The sequence below is a fragment of the Vanessa atalanta genome, chromosome 3 (assembly GCF_905147765.1).
Source record: "Vanessa atalanta chromosome 3, ilVanAtal1.2, whole genome shotgun sequence".
NCBI lineage: Eukaryota > Metazoa > Arthropoda > Insecta > Lepidoptera > Nymphalidae > Vanessa > Vanessa atalanta.
The window spans coordinates 3,164,855-3,188,345 of NC_061873.1; the positions used below are offsets into that span (position 1 = coordinate 3,164,855).

The following is a 23,491-nucleotide window of genomic DNA, read 5'->3' on the forward strand; positions in this document are numbered from 1 at the left end:
GTAGATAATTCCCAAATGGACAACGTGGTTGTATGGTTACCTGTGTTACGGCTTTTGATGGATATTGGCTTTGCCATGGCATTTCATCTTTTGGATTGTAAATGTTGTAATATTCATTAAATCCTAAGTAATTTTATTGTAAATATTGGGCTGGTGTTAAATAAAAAAAAATGGTTCTAAAATAACAGATTCGATCTCTGAATAATGACGCAGCTCATAAGAAGACGTGCTCAAATATAAAAATCGATATATTTTCCAACTTTATTACGGTGTCTTTACAATAAACTTTTATTATAAGTCCTGTCAAGGAAACGGACTGTTATTCGCTAAAAAAAATACTTCAAAAACAGCTGTTTTCTAAGGAGGTCATAAGTATGTTAAAACTTTTATTATAGCTGACCTTATTATCATATCTCGAATTACCATCCTGTGTTTAAAAAATACACTAACTCTAACTCTTTGATCTTTACTCGTAATAATATCAGTCAATACAAACAATGTTACTTCTAATACATTGTTGACGAATAAAATAAATAAACTTTGCTTTGAATAGTTTGTTATTTGTTGTGCATTATATAAATGGATTTTAATTTTAATAATTGCAAATAAAGCGGAAAGAATGTGGTTCAGTGGTCAGAACATTTGAATCCTAATTATTAACCTCACCTCTGAAATTCTATGTGCCTAATTTATGTTTATCATCTCGTGGGGGTTAAGAAAAACATCGTAAAGAAATCTGTATTGATTTGTCGGATGAATGTCTACCAAATCTATATCTACCACGCGACGATCAAGCATGAAGATTAAACTCCAAGCTTTCACCACAAAAGGTAGACGGTAGTAGGTAACAGGCTGGTACTTTACCTATTAAAATAATATCTCTAAATAAAACATAACTATACGTATAATGAGAAAGGTTTCATAATTCATTTTCGGAGAATCGCTTGATCTGCCTCAGCTCGTGGACAATTTATTAAAATTAAATAAACACCTTTTTATCTTATATATATGGTTTATAATAATCGCTAATATTATGAAATAAGTATCATGATGACGCTGCCTGGATATAAATTTGTCTACCAATTAAGGCGCTAATCTTTATGCATCTCCGATACAGTTAGCAAAGTAAATTTCTAAAGGACTTCATACTTGCGCTTTTCGTTTAGAATATATTCTTCTAACAAAACATAAAACTTAATTACAATTACAGTTACTAGATGATATCTTAAAATCTACCGTTATTCATAACCTCTTCGGTAAAAACTCGCCATTAAATTCTTTCAATATTATATATCATGGATTGGATTGATCTCCTATAACAAATGTGAAAGCGAGTTTGTTTGTTTGTTGTTTATTTTTATCCCGCTTTCACGGTTAAACGCACGATTGTGGAATTCAGGACACGGATTATATTGGACATAATTTACTAATATGGTATTCAGTTGGTCATTGACCTGATGAGTTACACTCATATTAAAAAAAAGACGGGCAAGTGGGTCAGTCACCATCGCCCATAGACAATGGCACTATAAGAAACATTAACCATTCCTTACAACACCAATGCGCCGCCAACGTTGGGCATTATAAAGAATAATTTATACATTTATTTTAGTAAAATTGATTTCATTTATTTTACTCCAAATTGTGTTTTCAATTATGCCTAAATAAAACCAGACTGAAAATTTACCTAAATAGGTACTGGTTTACGCGTATGTATATCACGTGTAAGCCAAAGCAACGTAGAATTGTTAAGCTCTAAAATTAATTTAATTACGTTTCTAATTGTAAATCGAACGTGTTTTTGTTTTTATAATAAATATGTTATGTATTCGTATGGTACGCTTTAAATGCTGTCAGTGTCGTGTAAAGACATTTTCATAGAACCAACCTCAAAGGATTATCAGTCTAACAAAATATTCAAAGAACAAAATATTCCGGAATTGATAAACTGCTTTAAGTCAGCAAATACGGCAGCCATCAGACATCCCCTTGTTATGTCTAACTCATCCTTTATTATTTCAAAACAAATACGTTATCTTCATAAATTACGTAGATTTATTAACTAAATACACGTTGTGTTTGTGATTAAATTGATTAAGATTCATTAAAATAACCAATTAAATTACAGACAGTGCCGTAATCTTCCATGCTTGACAAAACCGGTAAGTAATTATAAAATAAAAACGATTTACTGATTCCTTTATATTTTGAGATAGTCAATATCGTATATAAGAATTCCTAGAATTGACAATAGTTTAAATATTATGTATTTAGACAAACATATTATTCATTTGCGTTCGTTTTACGTCCAAGTTACATCGATGTCCGCCACGATGACGTCAGATCGCGCGATGTTGGAATTCGTGTGTCGGAAGTTTTTTGTGTGGATTTTGAACGCAATATAGAAACGAGTAATTAATACTGTTTTGGATTAGCAAATATTAAATCTATCGAAATAAATGACAAATTCAGTTTATGCAACTGTTTGCAATTTTTAAGAAACTTGCTTAACTTACACTACAATTTTTTTTTTGTTACAACTTAAAGTATATCGAGTATTACCAAAACTTTTGCTGCTTATGTACATATGTTGAAAATACCAACGTTGCTCATTTCCTTTTGTGGAGACGCAACTATAGACGATATTAAAACTTTGACATATCAATTGTAGATTTTTTTTTTTTTAAATAAACAATCATTTTAATTATTAAGCTAATATTAATTCAGGCAGTTTAATTGTAATACTGATAACATACTAATGTTTGTATTTCTGAACCAATTTTGATATTTGAATTTCGAAAGAAGTGGTTCAATCAATTTTTTTTCTTTATTCGAGCAATTATTTAAGACGTAAGTAGAAAACTATAAATCTATAAAAAATATCTAGTGTGTATAAAGTTCTATTATAATTACGAAATATATATTTGTGTCGATAAAAATAAGGTGGTTGAGTCATATTATAAAAACAGAACTATCAGTCCACTATCAGCAATTATTATTATAATCGTGCAACGAACACGAAATGTGATACTCTAGGTTACTGAATTCTCTTCGATACTGAATACTTACATATAAACAAAACATAGACAATTTTTTGTTAGTTTTTTAAATAAGAAGATATTTATTCGGTCTTTAATAAAAAAAGTTTTTAAATTGAATAAAAATTCTGTTGAAGGTAACTTTTACGGATTTTCTTTGTAGTTTTTATTTATTTTTTGAATATTTGTAATTTTGATAGTAGCTATGTCCTGTTTAAAGTTAGTCTAAGTTTTCAAAAGTAATAAAATCATTAAAATAATTAAACAACCTTTTAAAAGCAATAGTAAATTAAAAATTTATGGAGTCCGTAAACTTCGATGTCTTAGGCACACTTCTGTTTACACGCGTTAATATAATATTCAAATTTCCTCACGATATTTTCCTTAATCGCTGACGATGAACACGAGGCTTATAAGCACAAATGAATAAGCATACTTGCTTGGATTGGACATAATCAGCTCTTTAAAAAGCAATAAAATGTTTTCGACAACGTAATCTATTTTAATCAGATAAATAAATTATCGATATAATTATTTTTACTCTGTGTGCTATCCTATATTTAAATTAGTCACCTGACGAGCTGATTTTCGTCTGCTATTCCAGCATCAGAACATAAAGATAAGGCATAATCAATTAAGACGTAACTGTAGATATTTATTTTTAAGTAGTTTTACCAACGCCAACCCGCATTGGAGCAGCGTGGTGGAATATGCTCCAAACCTTCTCCTCAAAGGGAGAGGAGGCCTTTATCCCAGCAGTGGGACATTTACAGGCTGCTTATGTAGTTTTACCAAGGATTTTGTTCTGTCATTAACAAATAACTTAAGTATTACTTAATTTTCCTAATACTTAGAAATATATCAATTCCATTAGAATATTTGACTTTTAATATTGTAATGTCCAGAGTAATTCTTACCTCCTGTATAACATTTTTCAAAGTGTCTTGGTTCACGATAGAGCATGTAATAAATAGGAATGATAGTATTTAATATGTAATTGGAGAAAAAATGATGATCGTCTTATCATTCATTTGCCCCTGATGTTGAGTACGATGATGACCAAAAGTATTAAACATTGCTGAGAATATAGTTTCTAATATAAATCCAGCTAGTGGTCTACGCATCTTGGTTGTTACGATTACCAATGTTATTGTTATAATGTTGATTATTTTTATATAAACATCATTCTATACCCATTCTATGTTATGTATTTATTTTTTATAATTAGGTTTCTTTGATAAAGGCTGCTTGGGAACGGGGAGATCGCAAAAGCGATAAGGCGACCGTTGCTCGGTTTTAACTTCTTGTTCACTCGTATCTTGTGCTCGTGATGATGAATTGCTTTTATGTGTGTTAAGTTTATCAATAATAACTTATTTTTATTATTTTCTCAAATAAAAAATTTAAGTAATTTTAGAGATATTACTACACTTTTATCAAAACGTATAATTATGACATGGACACGATACGAACTAGATAGGTTAGTGCTATACTGATAACATCCATTTGTTCATATATCATTATTAAAAAAGCATCGTGAACTAACATTTTTCTTCTAAGTCGATGCCATATCTAGTAAAAATAAATATAAAATACATACTGAGCTGAGCAAGCTCTTTTGCTTGACCAAATCTTGAAGCTAAAATTAAAGAAAAATTTACATGTTTTTATTAAATATAATTAAAAGCAGTCTATTTAAATAATGTGTTAAAATAAATGGCATTTTTATAATCCTATGGGTCGTAGGTAGTTCTTCCCGATTGTGTCCGCCGGCAGCTTGCAGTTCTTCCAAGGTAGGGATCGTATCGTGAACGGGCCTGATCCGGATAGGGTTACTGAAAAGCATTTGGAAAATGTCAATTACAATTATATCGGACATTTCTCGGCTCTTTATTATATAAAATAATCATTATTAAAATAGTATAAAAAAAAAACAATAAACAGTGTGTTATTATTCCGTTTAAAACGTCTACTATATTTGTAACTGAGATAAAATCCCTTTGAAGCTTGAAAATGATATCTAATTGACAATACGTGTAGGCAAAAAGTAAAGTTACTGCAAAACATGTCATATCCTTTTTTGAAGAAATTTTAAGCGTACACGCATATTATTTGCATCTATAGGTACTCACCACGACATTAAAAAAATTATAAATTTTTGCTTGCAATAGACGCTTACAAAGTCTAACTATATTTACCATAGACGAATTTCACTTTTTATAGTATAGATTTAATATATCAAATATAAATGGGCCACCTGAGGGTAAGTGGTACTCCTGATTACGGATTATTATCACTATAATTATGAACCAATAAATTTATGATATCATTCCACAGTTTTTATCAGTTTTCACAATATTTTTAAATTCTTATCTATTACGGAACGTTTTTCCTAACTGATGAACCTTGTAGGGCATATTTTCGAAACTATAAACCGTCAACAACAATCTATCATTTTCGTGTTTAAAATTACCTTATCGTAAATAATTTATCAAGGGCGTAACGTTAAATAAATATGTGTCAACCCAGATCTAGTGTTGTAAATCTTGATTCGGGTGATCATAAAGATAGTGTCACATATTCGCCGTTTATATGTTGTTATCACCGTAATCATATTGACGCATATTAAGCGGAACTACACATACGTCTAGCTGAAATTAAAAAGTAAAGGAATCGCAATAAGGTCTATCTTAGGGAAAACGTTTTGAGCGTATCCATTATGCTGCTCTAATGTAGTTTGACTCCCATGAGGGGGAACATTCAACACATGCAAGCTTTCTCGCAGTCTTCCTTCACACTAGATGTGTTCGTATTTTAAGCATACATTAATTATGGAACCCAAAATGGAAAAAAAAAATATCCCTCTGAGTTTCTTTCGCCGACTCTTCTCAGGTCCGTAGTGTTAAATTCCGAACCGGCGGTAGATTTTTGACCGTCAATAAGCAAGTGTAAACACTTCTATAATGAATAAAGATTTTTGACTTGGACTTTGACTTTGAGTATAATATTAAAACGCAGCACTACTTCTACGTTTTAAACCCGTCAACTTCGGTTAACATTCACGTGTTATAACGTTTTTTTTTTTTATGGCATTGGTTGGCGGACGAGCATATGGGCCACCTGATGGTAAGTGGTCACCACCGCCCATAGACAAAGGCGCTGTAAGAAATATTAACCATTTCTTACATCACCTATGCGCCACCAACCTTGGACACTAAGATGTTATGTCCCTAGTGCCTGTGATTACACTGGCTCACTCACCCTTCTAACCGGAACACAACATTACAGTGTACTGTTATTTGCGCATCTAATAATCTTGGCTCGAATATAATATACGATACGATACGATGAATTGTAAAATAATACTTTAAGGTGTCAATGATATTTTTTGTTGAATTTCTTTGGCGAATAAATTGCATTGTCACATTAAAATTTTGTATTATATTGCAAGATTTCGTATACCTACTTAATTTTTTTAACAAATGCTTACAAGGTCATTACTAGGAATATGTAACGTCTTTAATATATTATGACTATAAGTCTTTAATAGATAATGCTTAATACCATTATAATTAAGATCATTATCGAATCAAATAATTTTAATTTAATACTCAGAGACAAACAGAAAAAGATAAAAACTATTCATATATAATAGTTAATCACTGAACTAACTTCACGTCCCGCTTTCTTGCTCTTTTCCGTCACTGTGACACAATTTGAATTTGGAACAGCTAGTCTAGTATAATAAGTCAATGGGAATTTATCGTACTTTATCGCTCACGGAACTAAGGTCAAGTTGAATAAAAATAAATTTGGGTTTAAATTACGAATATATTCATACATACGAGATAAAATACCTTAAAGGGTAAAGTAAAAGTTTTTACCTAAAATGATCTCTTTAAAGATCACATCAAATTGGCATACATAATAATGACTGAGCTGTGATGAATAATACTTATTATTGAACTTCTTTCTCATTTCATACAACCTTTAGTACTTCTTGCACGAAAAGCAAGTATCAAATAGATTCTTTATAATTTCCATTTACAGACTTTACTGCACTTTTACCTTTTAATGTAAAAAATAATTTCACATTAATTTCAACTAGTATGTAGTATGGTAATATTCATCGAACTTCAGTTAGCTTGTTGTTGTTGTTTTATAAATAATAGAGTTACATTTATCTATATATCTTGTAAAATGATTATATTATGTACGTATTGTAAATATTAGTTAAGCTAAGGCGTTAATGGGCTAAAATAAATAATGACTAATTTTCCAAGATTAGTTCTATTATAACTAACTATGAGCACTTCGTTGGAATTATCTTTATTGACTTTTTCGATTTGAGGACAGACTATATATATATGTCACTCGTCACGGACTTTGCCTTCTATAATCTATAATATAACTAGTAATAGTTGTCCATTCCAAAAATATAATATTAATAAAACACGAATACGAAATATTAATAAGACAGAATAAAAAATATTTTACTAATTTAGATTTTTTTATTGATTCTGGGAGGCTGAAAATTAGTATGCCTTTTTAGGGTTCCGTACCCAAAGGTAACCGTCATTCGACAGGCAGTATCTCATGTCACGCCGAAAGACGGAGACGGTACCGCTGGTTTTTTTGTGGGTAAACCCGACGTACCTGGGCGCACTCGGTGTCCAGGGCGCCGGGGAGTACCACACTTACCATCACGTGGGGGAAGCGCATAAAGCGTTTTTCCAGCGAGAAAAAAAAACGGCAGTATCTCATGAACTGTGATAGACAGTTGAAATTTTGACAGATGTTTTTTGCCGATATAACAACAAATACTACAAAACAGAATAAAATGAATATTAAAATGAAGAAAAACATAGTCAGAAAACTTAATATAACGACTTAATTGTCTTATAAGAAAAAATCATTCATTATGCATAATTAATAATTTATATAATTACTAACGAACTATGTCCATAATTATGTTTTAATTACGTCTCTTCTCGGGCAAAGCATCAGGAGAGAGAGTTAATGATAAGAGCTTCATTCTTAACTATTAAGGAACTTTTATCAAACACCTTTGATTAATCTTGTAATATTCTGAGGAGGAAGGAGATTGTCTTTAAATAAGATTGTCTTTTTAATCTGTTAGGTTAAGGTGTACGTTATTTTGTTTTCCGTGGTGAAGAAAATCATAGAAATATCTTATAAAAAATATCTTTTACCAGTAGTGGAACATTAAAATGTTATTAATATCCCACTGATATAGACATAATTTAACATCAACGCCCTTACTAAATAAATTTTATGAAGCGGCTGTTACACAATATCGCGTACTCTTCCTTCTAATGTGAAATTACTGATGACAGAAAGAGATAAATGAGTCATTATGTATTCACCTGTAAAACTTACTTACTGATAATAATATAAGTAGGTATGTAAATATTTTAAGCTGCAGTTTCCCAGTAGTTATAAACGTGCATATCAACTAAAAATTGTCATTTCGAAATATAAAACGTGGTTGACTTTTCATGTGCCATTCGTAAGAAAGCCTGCATGTATCCAATGAAAATCTTCCATATAGAACAGGATGGTGGAATAAGCTCTTATCATTTTCCTCTAGGAGATATTACACGGTAATGGAACGTTTGTAGGTAGTAACTTTATATTAGATTTATTACCTGTCAACCCAGGAACTAATGTGACGTTGTATCTTCCATTGTTCATGGTGAGAGGCCAGTTGACGTCTATTGAGGAGACGGTCAGAGTGGTTTCCATAATTCCGATATCCAGTGTAAGGTTTGACCCCAGGTACTTAATGCCTTAAACCAATTCATCCTGATTATGATTCAATTTTAATTCCAAATAAGTCTCCGTTCCTCGAAAATAAATTCTTGATCAATCAAGAGATCCATAGTCAAACATTTTATTTGAAAATATAATAAAATACCTTTGATTCTAAACCTAGTAGCTTCTGGAGGTAGCTGAGGACGATTCACCTCCAGCCGGTCTAAGTGTATCCTAAGACCTGCGTATCCAAACATGAGCGTCTGCAGGAAGCCTCCCATACCCGTAAGGAAGTTGACTGCTCCTACTCTTGGACGGCGGAGTTCACTCCATACCTGTAAATATAGGTGTTTACTTATCAGAAATTACTGATTAAACTCTAGACAAAGTGCAGACTCTCTTTAATATTAATGATGGATATATAGAACTCGATTTTTTTGCATTCTAACATTACCTGCAATCCGCTAATATTTTCAATGAGAAAAAACCTCCCCACGGATATAAGTAATAATTTCAGATGAAAATGCGTTTAAACGAAGTTATTAGTAGAAAATATATGATAACCTTCTGACTTTGTCGTAATCATTAATAAGTGAAAAGACATAATGGAAATAATTAACTTCCTCGTTGGTCTAAATGGCTAGATATAAGGCCACAGATCTCACACACATATATCCCGAGGTTTTGGATTCAAACCCTAGGTCTGACCGATAAAATGTATTAGGTTTTTCCTGTCGAAAATTTTGCAATAACAGTCCGCAGTCTACAATTGAATACACTTGCGTGATTTGGACTGCTCGTAAAGCCGTTGGTCCTGCGTTTGATTTTTTTTCCATTCGTGGTGGATTTGCCATCCCATAGTTTTATGAGAGCAACGGAACAGAGAGTGTACCTGTGGTTACGCAAACTTGATCTGCGTGTAATGTCTACCTCGAGACTAGTTGCCGTTACAGAAGTCGCTCAGGACGATATCATGATCATCAGAAATAATTAGCGATATAAAATGAATTGATAGTTTCTAATATGCTCTATTGATCCTTCTTCCTAAACTCAATAGAATAGTCAAACAAACCTGAACTAAACCCGCATTGGTAATTACTTACCTTAAATGGTTCTCTTACATATCCTTCGTAGCTCTTATTGAAAAGCTTAGCGGCTTTCAAATTCTCTTCTATATCTAATTGTCCGATGGAGTGCATGCTCCATGTCATGGCGGGTCCGTTACTGCGGGTCACTGTTTCGTAGTAGGTGAGGTCGTTCGCTCGAGTGGAACTGCATGAGATACAATCAAAGAAAAACTATTACTAAGATACCTATATAATATAATATGAATATAGGACAACATCACATACATTACTCTGATCCCAATATAAGTAGCTAAAGCACTTGTGTTATGGAAAATCAGAAGTATCGACGGTACCGCAAACATCCCGACCCAAGACAACATAGAAAACTAATGAACTTTTTCTTCATAGACTCGGCTGGAAATCGAACCCGGGACCTTGGAGTGGCGTACCTATGAAAACCGGTGTACACACTACTCGACTACGGAGATCGTCAATATAAATCATTTATTTCTTTATTCATCCTATTAAGTAGTGTAAGGGCAAAGAGAATATTCTCACCAAGAAGAGGTCATTTCTAGTTGCTCACATTTGCAATGCGTCTTTACCATCAAAAAATATGTTACAAGCAAGGTGCTAAAATGAACACCACCCGGTGTTGTTCAAACAGTCTAAAACTGTAAAAATGCCACTGCAAGCGCTTTGCCTCTTGGGAAGATTTTAAGCCTATTCTACAACGATTCTTCAATACGGGTGGATACAAATATGACTAAAGTTCAGCCAACTCATTCTTTACGCGATGTATTCGATGATATATAAATTAAACACATAATAACTCACATAACTGGTTTGAAGCCACAATCATCAGATAAGATTCACATATTCTAACAGGATAGAGTTTACTGGTTGGCTGGCTTTTTAGAGGATAGATAAGTAATATAAGCGTACATCCTAATTTTTGTACAACAACTAACAATCCCAATAAGGCCATCAAATAGTAATAATACTAATTATATAACGTCATTTTTGTTCAAACAATAGTGTAACGGAAATGACGTTGTTCGCATTTAACTAAATAATAGTGTTTATGTCGTACAACAAGCGGTGTTAATAATAATATATCGAGCCTTGTGATATAGTTTATTAATAGTTTGCGATTGAGCAATATATTATTGACCTATTATTCCTCGGTTCTGATGTCACTACAGACGCCACTACGACCTTAAACAAATTATTCATACTTGCAACAATTAACCCTTCACAGTACAACTAACTTTAAAATTGAACAACTGTTTTGACCATGGACATTTGAGACGAAATAATTTAAACGAAACGAATGTGAAATGCACAAGATAAAACTTATTTATCGTCATTTTACTTAGATATACAATAATACGTCAAACCTCAATTCGGCCTTAAATCGTAAAATCTTTTCTTTACACGTTTTATAGTAATAGGATGCAGGCCCATCTTAATCCAGGATGTAGAGAGTGCAAATACCCTGGGATCCGCGCTATGGGAGCGCCTCCCTAATTATCAAGACTTGAACCATAAAAATTTGACCAATAAAATCTGTTTTGAAAGGAGTGAGCTCTTATTAAGACGGGGCCTATACATTAGTCATGTGTGAATAAGTGTGCATAATATAGAAGGATATATTACATTTTAACTATCATACGATTAACGGACGATATTTGATTAAAATTAGGTATGCTATATTTTTGGCAGAGAAAAGTTTCTTGCCGGATTTTCTCGGCCGGATTTCGAAATACTCACATGTTCATGGGATACTGAAGTGGAAACCCAAGCAGGACCGCATCAGCCTGCTTTATGAAATCTCCACGCTTATAATCTTGGAATTGTGGATGGTAGTTCAGGGTTTCGTCATAGGGCATCGCGAGGCTCCAAGCGATATCCGCCCAGTGGTCGGGGGACTTTGCCATATAATAAGATTTGCAGAGGCAGGATACATATCTGGAGACAAAATTACACAACTGAATTAAATTCAAACGTAAATTTGTGGTATTGAGATATTTTGCTTCTAAGTAAGTTTTGGATTTATATTTTAATTTAATTGTATGTGCAATCGACTATTGTTACAACAAAAAATCATATACCGCACAAAATGAAGTGTCTACATGACGATTCTAAATTTTCAAGTTTTTCAAAGAACATTTGTACTTGATACCATTATACTCAATATTAAGGAGTTAAATTATATTATATTAATATAATAAATTAATTCTTTATTATATTCAAATCTTATTTTAAAATCAAAACAATGAATAAAAATTAAATAAAGACACACTCACTGTGCTAAATACAGCGAGTAACCAGCAACAACGTTTGTGAAGACGGAGTTAGTGATGTTGCTGTGATCTTCATCAGGACCCATTACATCTGAGAAATACACACTTTTAGAAAGTTGCAGATGCGATTAAAATACAACCAATTCGTCTTTATATTTAAAGTACAATTAATATCATGAAAATTGTGCTTTGCTTCACAAATTTATCTCATAACATGGAAATGTTTAAGGCATTTTAACATATTAAGACTCTGGTGGACGTACAGAATTAAGGAAGACTAGACAACTCTGCATGACATTTGACTTTGCACGAATGTGCGCGCAAATGAACACAAATCAACTCTTCATTTGCTTCCTCTCATGATCCAATAGAACAGCAACTCCTTAACGAGCGGAAGGTTTTGCGATCGATCCTTTACACTTAAAAAGTTTTAGCTTAAACACTTTGCGTGCTTTCCAAACATTGCCAACGGTTATTTTATAATAACATATTAATTAATAAAATATAAAAATTGGATTAGACAATTAGATGTTACAGGTTTGGAAAACGTTACAGATTTGAAATAAAAAGATAATATGTCAAAGGTAGTATGCCTATTTTAAGTCCACGTGACGAAATATGGTCATCGCAATGTTTACAGAAGTTACTCGTTAACTTACTCTCTATATCATAAAGACCGGTCGTATAATTGATGACGGCGCGGGAAGCCCAAAAGTCGGCGATGTTTGTCACAATCGAACATCCGCCATGCTAGAAAATTAACACATTATACTTGATTTATGATACGAGCTATGTCTAAAAGTTATAGTTTAAAAGTTACGACAAGCTGAGATAAATCAATAGCTAGAACGCGTATCGACCGTATATTGAAGGTCGAATCTTTAAGGAACACATCTTGAGGAAACCTGCATGAGTTGGATGAAATTTCGTCACATGCTGTTTTTACCATAGAGCACATCGAGCACGTGCCTAGGGCCCCCATCCTGAGAGGGCCCCGAAGAACCAGTATTTCAATTTACCAATTTAAACCAAAAAATATCCAGCAAAAGCGCCCCAAATTCATGGGTGCCCAAGGGCCCCAGCATAGCTTGAGACGGCTCTGGTCACATGTATATAAACCAACTCACATTGCAGCAGCGTAATGGATTAATCTCCAAAGCTTCTCCTCCAAAGAAAAACACGCCCTTATCCGTCAGACAGAATACAGACTGTTGCTTACTTTAACATTTGTTTCAATATTATACTATTTATTAATATATAAATATTCAACAAGTAGCCAAGATTATCTGACAAATAAAGTTCAAACAAAGGATAATGCAGAAATCTAACCTAGGCAATAACAATAACAAAATATTCAACTCTAAAATATCAGAAGAGTATGAGTAGTTCTGACAGATTGCGCCATTACAGACATAATATGGTACCTAACAAAATAATATAGATTAAAATTCACGATACTATCGTCCCCATTCTTGATGCAAGGTTGATGCCTGACTGAAAAGAACAATAGGTATGTTAAGGTAAGTCCTTGGAATTAAACATTGTGATACCTTTAACCAATTTTCATCTCTAGTCATAGCGAGGTACTGTCTGGCAGCAAACGCTATACATCCAGTAATATGTTGCTCGAACTCGGCCACTTCGGGGCAGCAAGGCTGGGTTACTTCCGAGCCAGTGTATGCACTTTCCCAGGGGAACCTGTGCCATTCATTTTTTTTTAATAATTACAATATATTTACTGTCACATAAATCCCTAAAATAAACATAAGTAATATTTTTAAGTTAAACGCCTTCCGTCTTGGAATATTTAAAAATTAGCGCCTAGACCTGACGACAAAGGACCGCACCGTAAATATTCGGTTTCAAGCAACGTTATAATATCGTAAATTCGACAATTATTATTTTATTTTATTTTCATTAAGACAACCAACAGTAGATACAATATCACATCAAAAATAAAAAATAATTTACATTTAAAATTATCTTGGCAAAAGTTCTACATATAGGTAGTCACACCATGCAATATCATATTACACAATGTATGCATTGAAAATATAAATCAAAAATAAGCAATTTTTAAAAATAAGAAGTATAATACATTTTTAACTATTATATAATAAATAATAATTAATAGTACTGCTGTTCTGATAAGACCATAAGAGCCTGTTACATTATAAAAGCAATTCCTATGATCGACAGTAAAGCTTCATTTATTTCGGACGGTCCTTTACAGAAGAAGAGACTATTTTTGGCACAAATTAGTATAGAATGATAAATGGACATTTATTAAGTATTTAATTAACCAATTGTAAGAAATAACATAATCATATATTTATTTTACTAAGTTGTGTTTGTCATTACTATATTTCTTGAAATATCTTCTAATATTTGTGTAAAATTCCTACTCGTAATATGTATTCTCGCTCATTCATTATCTCATTCGATAAGCCTTCAGAATTTGTAACCGATTGATCTCCTTCATACCTCTGTTATTTGACATTGGCAGAATATTTTGTGCACATTACACAAAAATAAGAAATGATAATTTAAAAAAAAAGTGTTTTTCTTCTTAGTAATCTGTCCGTACCTGTATCCTTTATTCCCAGTAAGTTTTGCTAACTCAGCTGCAACGTAAACATTATCAAGGCGATACTGAAGTAGTGCGTGGGCGTATCTCGGGTAAAGCAGTAGTATGGAGGGAAACATCCATATCTCTGTGTCCCAGAAATTATGACCTGAAAAAATAAAGACATTGGATTTTTTTAATCGATATTACGTTTATTTTTTTAATTAGATTATGTAAATGTAAAGATTTAATTTAATATTCCTATTATACAGATGTAAGCTTTGTCATTTTTTTTTTGTTTGCTTTTTTCCGGTTTCGGTCAATGAATAATAGTTTAAAGAATTATATACGTTTATACAGTCTCTTCCATGTTGTATATGTAAGAAGATGAGTAAAATGTCATATAATTTTAAGATATCAAAAATTTCTACATAAAAACACAACTATTACATTTTGTTTATTTATAAGCTTAGCAATTGTGAGACAAAAACGAGGACTGTAATCACAGCATGTTATAATTAGACACAATACTTGCCAAAGGAGAGGGTGTCTTTGACCATCAGTGGGACATTGTAATGTTCAAATGAAATATGTATCAAATTCTTCATCACCAAGAACATACCTTCATAATCGTCAAAGGTTCCTCCTCTAGCCAATCCTGTAGGGCTTAGACCGAAGAATTTATCTGCGGGCAAATGAGTCCCCTCGGAAGGTAAGGAGCTCATAAAATAGTACCAAATCCCGTGAACTATTTTAGCCTGAAAGGATGATATTGATTCTGGGTGATTAAAACAATTCAGACACAACGTACTCTTAACCATTACACATATCGCCACTGCACCACCACCGATGGAAACTAAGATGTGATATAATATATAATGATTGGGTGGTTCCTACAGAGACGGACTTGTACAAAGCCATAGCAGTCAGTTTAAGATAAACTGCTTTATTAAACGTACCAGTTCTAAGTGCCCTTCTATTTCCATCCCGCCCTGCTGGTAGAGTTTCACCCAACGCTCTACATGTTTCTCGAACAACTCTTCGCCATCCTCCTGCAATACTATGCACACATGTAAATTTACCCCAATTGTATTTTTGATATAACACATATATACACTTAACTTTTTACAGTTAATGCCTTTAGTGTAAATAATAAGACAAAGAATAATATTTAGGAATAAAACAGGACCGGCATTGCGTTGATAAATAAAAAAAGGTTTGTGTATATTTATTATTCACTTTAGAGTACCAGAACACCTAAACACCACAGTTAGTGACAATAATTTTCAATGTTTGGACCCGGATACATGTATGTCTTACTATGTGTTGTTTTCGTGTCATTTTAATCATTTTTATTTTGACATCTGTTCTTTTTATTATAAAAATATTTGATAGATTTTTCTCAATTAAAATATTTTAATTTCTAATTTGTGTTGAGAAATATACATGATATATTGAAATTTCTATAGTAAAATCATATATTATAAATGTAATAACATAAATTAATTTGATTAAATCAAATGTATAAACAAAATCATCGCGTATATTGATATTATATTATAAAAAAAAAACAGATATTTATGGAATAATTACTTTTAACGAATTCCTGTCTCGCAACTGTTTCGTTCTTGTCCACAGTCATCACAAATGTAAAGACTCTGCTTCGAAAATGGGGCACAACGAGGTGATCAGGAACCGACGTCCAATACGCACAAACGTCGACTGGCAGTGGTTGGTATACCGGATCTTCCGTTTCCTTAGTTTTCCCACAAGCTTTCCATACTATTGTGTCATCAATGATTTCAGGAATTGGTGATTCAAAAGCAATGTCCTTACTATCAGGACCGGCCATTTGACTTATTGCTATCCAGATCTCGTGGTGGACAAAGTTTGGGTCTAAAATATATATTTATTATTATTTTATAATCTTTATATAACGCCTGGACTTACAATTATGACATAATCGATTTGTCTATAAATTATAAACGAGTCCAATGTTAACATCAAGCTGGTCTAATGTTTTCATTAATAATAAAAAGCAATTACATTACATTGATAAAACGCCTACATTAATAAAATAGCAATACAGTTATAAGCGAAAATATTGACGTATATCATCCAAAGTCTTCGTTAAAAAAATTCTCACCGGCATGTGTTTTCGGTACAACTTGTATCTGATTGACAATAGTTCTCGTGTAAAATTTATGTGCGAATATCCGTTGGGTAACGACCGATCTATCTCTATCAACTGTCACTTGGAAAACTCCATGTTTTGTATCCAAGCTGTACACGGGGCTGTAGGGGTGATTGGTCAGAGTCGATTTTAATCTGATGTTGGCCCATGCGGGTATCCTCGCTCTGTGGCTTTCACCCTTACGCCCGTTATACAGACCGTTCATGTAGACCGTATCGCTGAACACGTTTGTGGCGATATGACCGTTTCCTACAGATGGCATGAAACGATCATCTGAGGGGAGGCTGCAAAGTATTTTATTATATAATAAGTAAAATGTATGTACTTATTGTAAACATTTGTATCTCCACAGACGTGTTGTCCGTGCTTTTGATGTATCTTATAATTAATTTGTATCTATTTGTTATGTCAGTGTGCCCGCATGTTTTTAGTACCAGCCATGTATTACATCAAGGAATAGTCATATTAAATGTATTGCATATGAAATAATGTTTTCTTACATAGCTTTTTACGCTTTATTTTATATGTATTTTTTCATTTTATTAGAAAAAATATTAAAACCATGCAAGCAGTTTTCAAAATCAAAATATACTAAATTCCAGTAGGCTTTTCATCATCATTTGAAATAACTATATTAAAAGTTAAGCTACCGCCGGTTCGGAATATTGGTTCTACCGAGGAGAACCGGCAAGAAATTCACTAGTTACTCACAGGTCGTATACGAGATGAATTTAAACATAATGCTACACGCTACAACGTACAATTATCGGTAAAGATATTCTATGCATCAGACCAACACGGCTCATTTCCGGCTGTTTGTCATAAATGAAGTTAGCATGTTATTAAATGCTATGATAAATTTCAATCCTCTGACCTCCGTGGTCAAGTAGTGTGTACACCGGCTTTCATGGGTATGCCACTTCGAGGTCCCGGGTTCGTTTCCCGGCCGAGTCGATGTAAAAAAGTTAATTAGAAAAAAAGTTTATTCGTCAACTATCATATAGATTCAGGATAAATTCAAAGTCTTATAATGAAAGATGCAATCTGTTCAATATACAAAGTCTGGAGAATAGACGAAAAATATTGTCAATGAAATTTTTATTTAATTTATTTAACAATAATATTGACTCTCCAGAACTTTTATCAAAATTCTATTTAAACGTCCCTCACATGAATTCCCGTGATATGAGACATTTATTTTATATCAGATTATATTATATGTTATGTTTTATAACTAGGTAGGAATTCATTTGTTATACATCACCATCAGTATTAAAGTAAAAGATTTAGACATGTGTCACGATAGTCGCCCTCAATTCAATTGAAAAATAAAGAATTTTATTAGTGCTCAATACTAATCATATGGTTTATCTTATTGGTTTGATTAATTATTATTTATTATATAATAGTTTAAAAATGTATTACATTTCTTATTTTTAATTATTATGCTTATGTTTAATTCATATTTTCAATAATTACATTATGTAATATCATAATGCACGGTGAGACTACCTAGTAAGTAGTAGAACTTTTGCCTTAATAATTTTGAAATGTAATTTTTTATTTTGTATGTGATATTGTATCTACTGTTGGCTGTCCTGATAAAAATAAAATAAAATTAGTTTTCTATGTTGTCTTGGGTCTGGGTGTATGTGGTACCGTCGTTACTTCTGATTTTCCATAACACGAGTGCTTTAGCTATTTACTTTGGGATCAGAGTAATGTATGTGGTGTTGACCAATATTTATTTATTTATTAAATAAATTTAAAAATAGATTTAAATAAAGTAATTAATATCATTGTATTGGTTGAAATACCGCATCACACGAGAAGATTCGTATATTATAGCGACTGTGTAGACGCGTTATGAACGCTGGTGAAGATGTGCACAATTGGCGACTACCTAGATTCTGGACCAAAACTTGAAGATGTCGGTCTGTAGCAGTGACAACTTGATAATAAACAGACTAGCTGAATATCATTTAGACCGGCCAAGGAATCCAGAATCAAAAGAAGATGAATAACATTCCTTCAAGGACGCATTGCGAATATCCGTCTGGAATTTACGACTTTGCAAAAATATTTTATATATTATAATTGCCATATACCGATAAAAAAAAAACTATCCTCAAACTGAAATTATTATGATGCTGTCTGGTAATAAAAATATGCAGGTACACAAAAATAAAAACAAATAAAATATAGATACATCAACGGCAAATACAACGTGTGTGTGTACATACAATTTGAAAAATAAAAAAATATTTACCTGAGAGTCGAAAAAATATGTGCTTCATCGCTGATATCTTCGGTCTCATCCATAAATTTTTCAACAACCGTATGACCACCACCCCTGGTTGTCAAAAAAATTACAACCAAAGCAGCTGCCGCCAGCAACCCCAACATGGCAGCCACTTGTTTATTTCGCGCCAAAAAGTTCCACATCAACGTTAGAATATACAAACTCTTCGTTTAATTTTATGTATTATTATTTAGAACAATTTTTATTTTTATTTTACTATTTATCATTTGAATATTTAAATACAGAACGCAGTTTTTTATTCACAGCTTCTTTTCGACTTCTTAAGTACCGTCAGTTTAATATTTTTCAATATATTCGTAGGGATTATGCGAGTTTTGCGATAAACAGCATTGGACTGACAGATCGCGCCCGTGTCCTACGACGTCATCCTGTAGATTACGCGACCTGGCTGACATGACACACTTTATTGTTCTATTAACAACGATAATGAATACTAGGGTCGTCGCTTTGTCTGTACATCCTGACCTTATCTCCCTTAAAAATCGTTAATAATCGCATATTTAAAACCCAAATGTCCGAATTGTGTCAATTTTATTGTTCCCTTATCAGAATATTGACTTCAAGTATTTAATGACTAATCAAATTATGCAAAGTCGACAACCCTGGACAGGACTATTAATTCAATTGTCACTTCCTGATTGTATTAACTTAAGAGACCCACTAACTCTCATCAACATTATCTAAGACAGTAGCGTTCTGAAACTAAATGAATTAATTATGTCAACCTGTCGTGTAGTTCATTGACTCCGTATATTTGAATTAAAATTTCAAATATATGGTCTTAAGTTTTCTTCAAGAAAACATTTTAACTTTATGTATGTAACTTACTCATATTATAAACTAAATCACTATGTTGTGAATATAATTTGACACAGAGGTAGATTACAGTTTGGAATGGGATATATGTTACTTTTTCTTCCAAAATAAAATCACTTAACATCTGAGCAAATGAGAGCACACGGACGAAGTCACAGCCGACAACGTGTAGTATATTATGTATGGATGATTTGTTCATTTTGTAGGTATTTAGAAGCATTCTATTTTTTTGTATTTAATATTTCTTATCTCCACAGACGTATTGTCCGACCCTTTCGTGTATCTCCCGATTATTTGACTGAGTTTAGTAGTATAATTTGCTTGTTTTTTTTCCAAGTTTTGCTTCGTAAATCTTTCTTATTATTGTGTTTCATGTTTTTTCTCGTGTAATAGATTTTATTACAATACTAGATTCCTAGTCTGATCTGGATGGAGTTTGGCCAGTCTGATCATGATTAAGTTATCTCTATTATGGATAACCACTGGAAGGTAGTGCAGAATTTCCTTGGTCGTTATTTGGCATTTCTGGTGTCGACTTCTTAATCAGCTTCACCGGTACGTCGTCAATTTTGCAAATGTTATATACGAGGTTTAATATTCAATATTTATTGAATAAAAGTACACGTTACATAAAACAAGTCAAAACCAGTGATATTTATCATTTCAATTCAGTAGCGGAGGCATCAGACCGTGTACCCTCTAGTCACGCTTCGCAGCACTACGTGACGTTTCGACACATCCGAAACTGGGAAATCTTTATAAAACAGCAAACCGATACGTCCATTGAGTTTCTGATTACAGAATTAAGTCTAAAATAGAATAACTTGAATAATGATCGAAGTAAGAAAAGGTTTGATTGGAATTTCGATCCTAAAAGTATTTAACCGCCATATTGGTTTATTTCAATCGAAATTTTGTTTTTTGGAGTTTAAATACTTTCATAAATATTTTTTATTGCAAACCCTTGCGGAATATATTTTATTTCATGATTTTATGTCATATACAAGATACATGATATTTCCTCATAAAACAATCATTAAACGTAATGATTACAGGTGACCAGAAGCGAGCTATTTCTGAACTAATGATGCTTACGATTAGATTGGATAGTATGAACGTTGACTTCATCGTCACAATTAGTGTTAACTTAGGACCTGTCATCTATTATACATACGTAACGAGTAATACATTATCCAAAGGATTATCTATTGTAAATTTTATCGACATTAATTTTTTTAAAGTCTAAAATATTAAAATATAATTCGAATTATGAAATCAGAACTGGCAATTTTAAACTAAATTATTGATATGTGTAGAATTGTTTTTTTTTACCTGAAAATTAAAGTCATGTAATTATCTACTTTCGTTTAATAAAAGAGTAAATTTCCAGTTTCTTGCTTGTCCCAGTACAATGCTTATTACACACCAAAACATTAGCTTGTTTTTAATTGAAATTGACATTCAAAATGGCGGTGACGCGGCTGCACGAAATGTAATTTGAATTGATTTTGTTTTTTTTTATTTCAATCTTGAAAATCGTATAATTTAAAAATAATATATTTTAGTACAAATAACAATCGATAAATATTAAATCATAATCATTTAATGTTTTTAATTGATTAACAATAATATGTCCTTTGGTTATAAAATGTAATACTTTAGTTAACATGTTCAAAATGCGATATACCTTTGTATGAGTCAATGAATAAACCCAAAACACATATGATATATTTTGAAATTAAAGATTACATTAAAAGTGATAAGTTCGTCAAATATTTAATTTAAACAATCATTTTATATGTTTCAAATTATTCCTCGAAAATACAAGCAATGGGAAGATTAAACTATTCGTATTTTCATACTCTCGTGTACTTGTACTTTAAAGTACAGTCATTTAAAAATAAATAATAATTGAGATATGAAAAATTAAAATTTGATTTATAGTTTTAAAATTATAAAATTTTATCGTAGTTTAAAAATGTGGAGAGTCATTGAACGATAAGACGTTTCTCGTCTATGAAGCACGCCTGCGCAATTGAGGTGTGCAAAATATAAGAAATGTACAAGTAAAGTGGACGTGCGCACTTCTAGAAGAAGACTCGTAATTAACAAGATAGCGAGGAGTGAGATATGATTGGCAATGTCATTATCCGCTGCGCAGCGGAGCGTGGCGCCCTCAGCGTTCCGCTCAGTGCTTCGGTCAGCCACCTTGCGAGGAGCCAGTAAATGATCTCACTTGCACGTTTACTTTGAATTCAATTCATAATTTTTATACATTTTCTAATGCTCCTCGCGAAGTTTCCAGTATGAAAATCTGTTGTTTTATGAATTAAACGTAAATTATATTATAATTGTTAAGTATATCAAAGTAACTCATGTTATGTCGTACTTTCAGTTATAAAAAATATATTTTAAATTAAATACATATTTAAGTAGATATTTCTTACGTGGTACAAAATATGACGTGCATGAAAATTACATTTTTAATAATGACGAGGAAAACTGTCCATAATAAAGTTTATTCATTTCAATATATAATAACTTTTCATGCACACATATAGCTATATTTATCTTCCCTTAGTTGGCTGACACCGATTCCAAATATAATTATAATCGATTTCTATTCGCGAATATAATATGATATCAAGTAATATATCAACACATCGTGAAACTTAGTTTACCACCCTTGTTCGACTTTAAGGCTATACTATTACTATTTTCTATTTATATTTATATTTATATTACTATTTTCTTCGAAATAAGAACTTCGAAGGATATGATCGTCGTGGTGCTTAATAAAAAAAAGATTAGCCAAAATAAAAATACACATTCAATCCATTCGATAACATACTTCTTTTTTGTAGTCGACTAAAAACAAAATCATGAAAATCTTTAATTACTAAGAATAGAGTTAGGTGCGCCAAAATATTCTTTTAACATTAATTGTATTTAAAAATGGAACGTTTGGGTTTTTTTTAATTATATTCACGAAAGTCCAAAGATTATAAACGCAGATACAGCATTAGCGTCTGTATCTATCTTTTGATACCATGTTCTTGCAACAAACAGCGCTCTATGCTCTATGTTAACGCACTTGAAACTTAGATCGGGTGAAAAGGTAAAGCGGGACGCGGTGTTCCGATAACATCTCGAAATTTATTGCAACGCTAAGGATAAATTATAAAACCACTAAAGAAAAACGTCATTCTAGATTTAAAACGACTGTTTTCACTCTGGATACCGTATATTTTTTCACAACTTATGTTTCTATTTATTTATATACCAACGATACTTTGTACACACATAAAATTTATATAAGCGAACTATGTATTTTTTTCTATAAAAAATATTAATTAATTGATTATAAGAACCGAGATGGCCCAATGGTTAGAACGCGTGCATCTTA

The 23,491-nt window shown here is 32.2% G+C and overlaps 1 protein-coding gene across 1 annotated transcript; it reads right to left on the minus strand.

The window, feature by feature from the left end:
* Nucleotides 1–4,694: 4,694 nt before the first annotated feature.
* Nucleotides 4,695–19,623, minus strand: LOC125077337 (protein-glucosylgalactosylhydroxylysine glucosidase). Its single transcript, XM_047689258.1, has 14 exons — nt 19,216–19,623; nt 16,899–17,230; nt 16,346–16,648; nt 15,712–15,812; nt 15,375–15,510; nt 14,774–14,921; nt 13,737–13,884; nt 12,846–12,936; nt 12,190–12,277; nt 11,654–11,851; nt 9,917–10,085; nt 8,977–9,148; nt 8,708–8,848; nt 4,695–4,873 (listed from the first exon to the last, which is right to left on the minus strand). The coding sequence occupies exons 1-14, from the start codon at nt 19,389–19,391 to the stop codon at nt 4,764–4,766; spliced, it is 2,313 nt and encodes a 770-aa protein (XP_047545214.1). The 5' UTR covers nt 19,392–19,623; the 3' UTR covers nt 4,695–4,763.
* Nucleotides 19,624–23,491: the final 3,868 nt, after the last annotated feature.

Coding starts and splice junctions, on each gene's coding strand:
- LOC125077337 (XM_047689258.1), bottom strand. CDS start 19,391: ATGTGGAACTTTTTGGCGCGAAATAAACAAGTGGCTGCCATGTTGGGG. Junction 14,922..15,374: donor AACCTTTGACGATTATGAAG/GTATGTTCTTGG, acceptor TTATTTTTTCAG/GTCATAATTTCTGGGACACA. Junction 10,086..11,653: donor CTTCAGTATCCCATGAACAT/GTGAGTATTTCG, acceptor TATCTCATGCAG/TTCCACTCGAGCGAACGACC.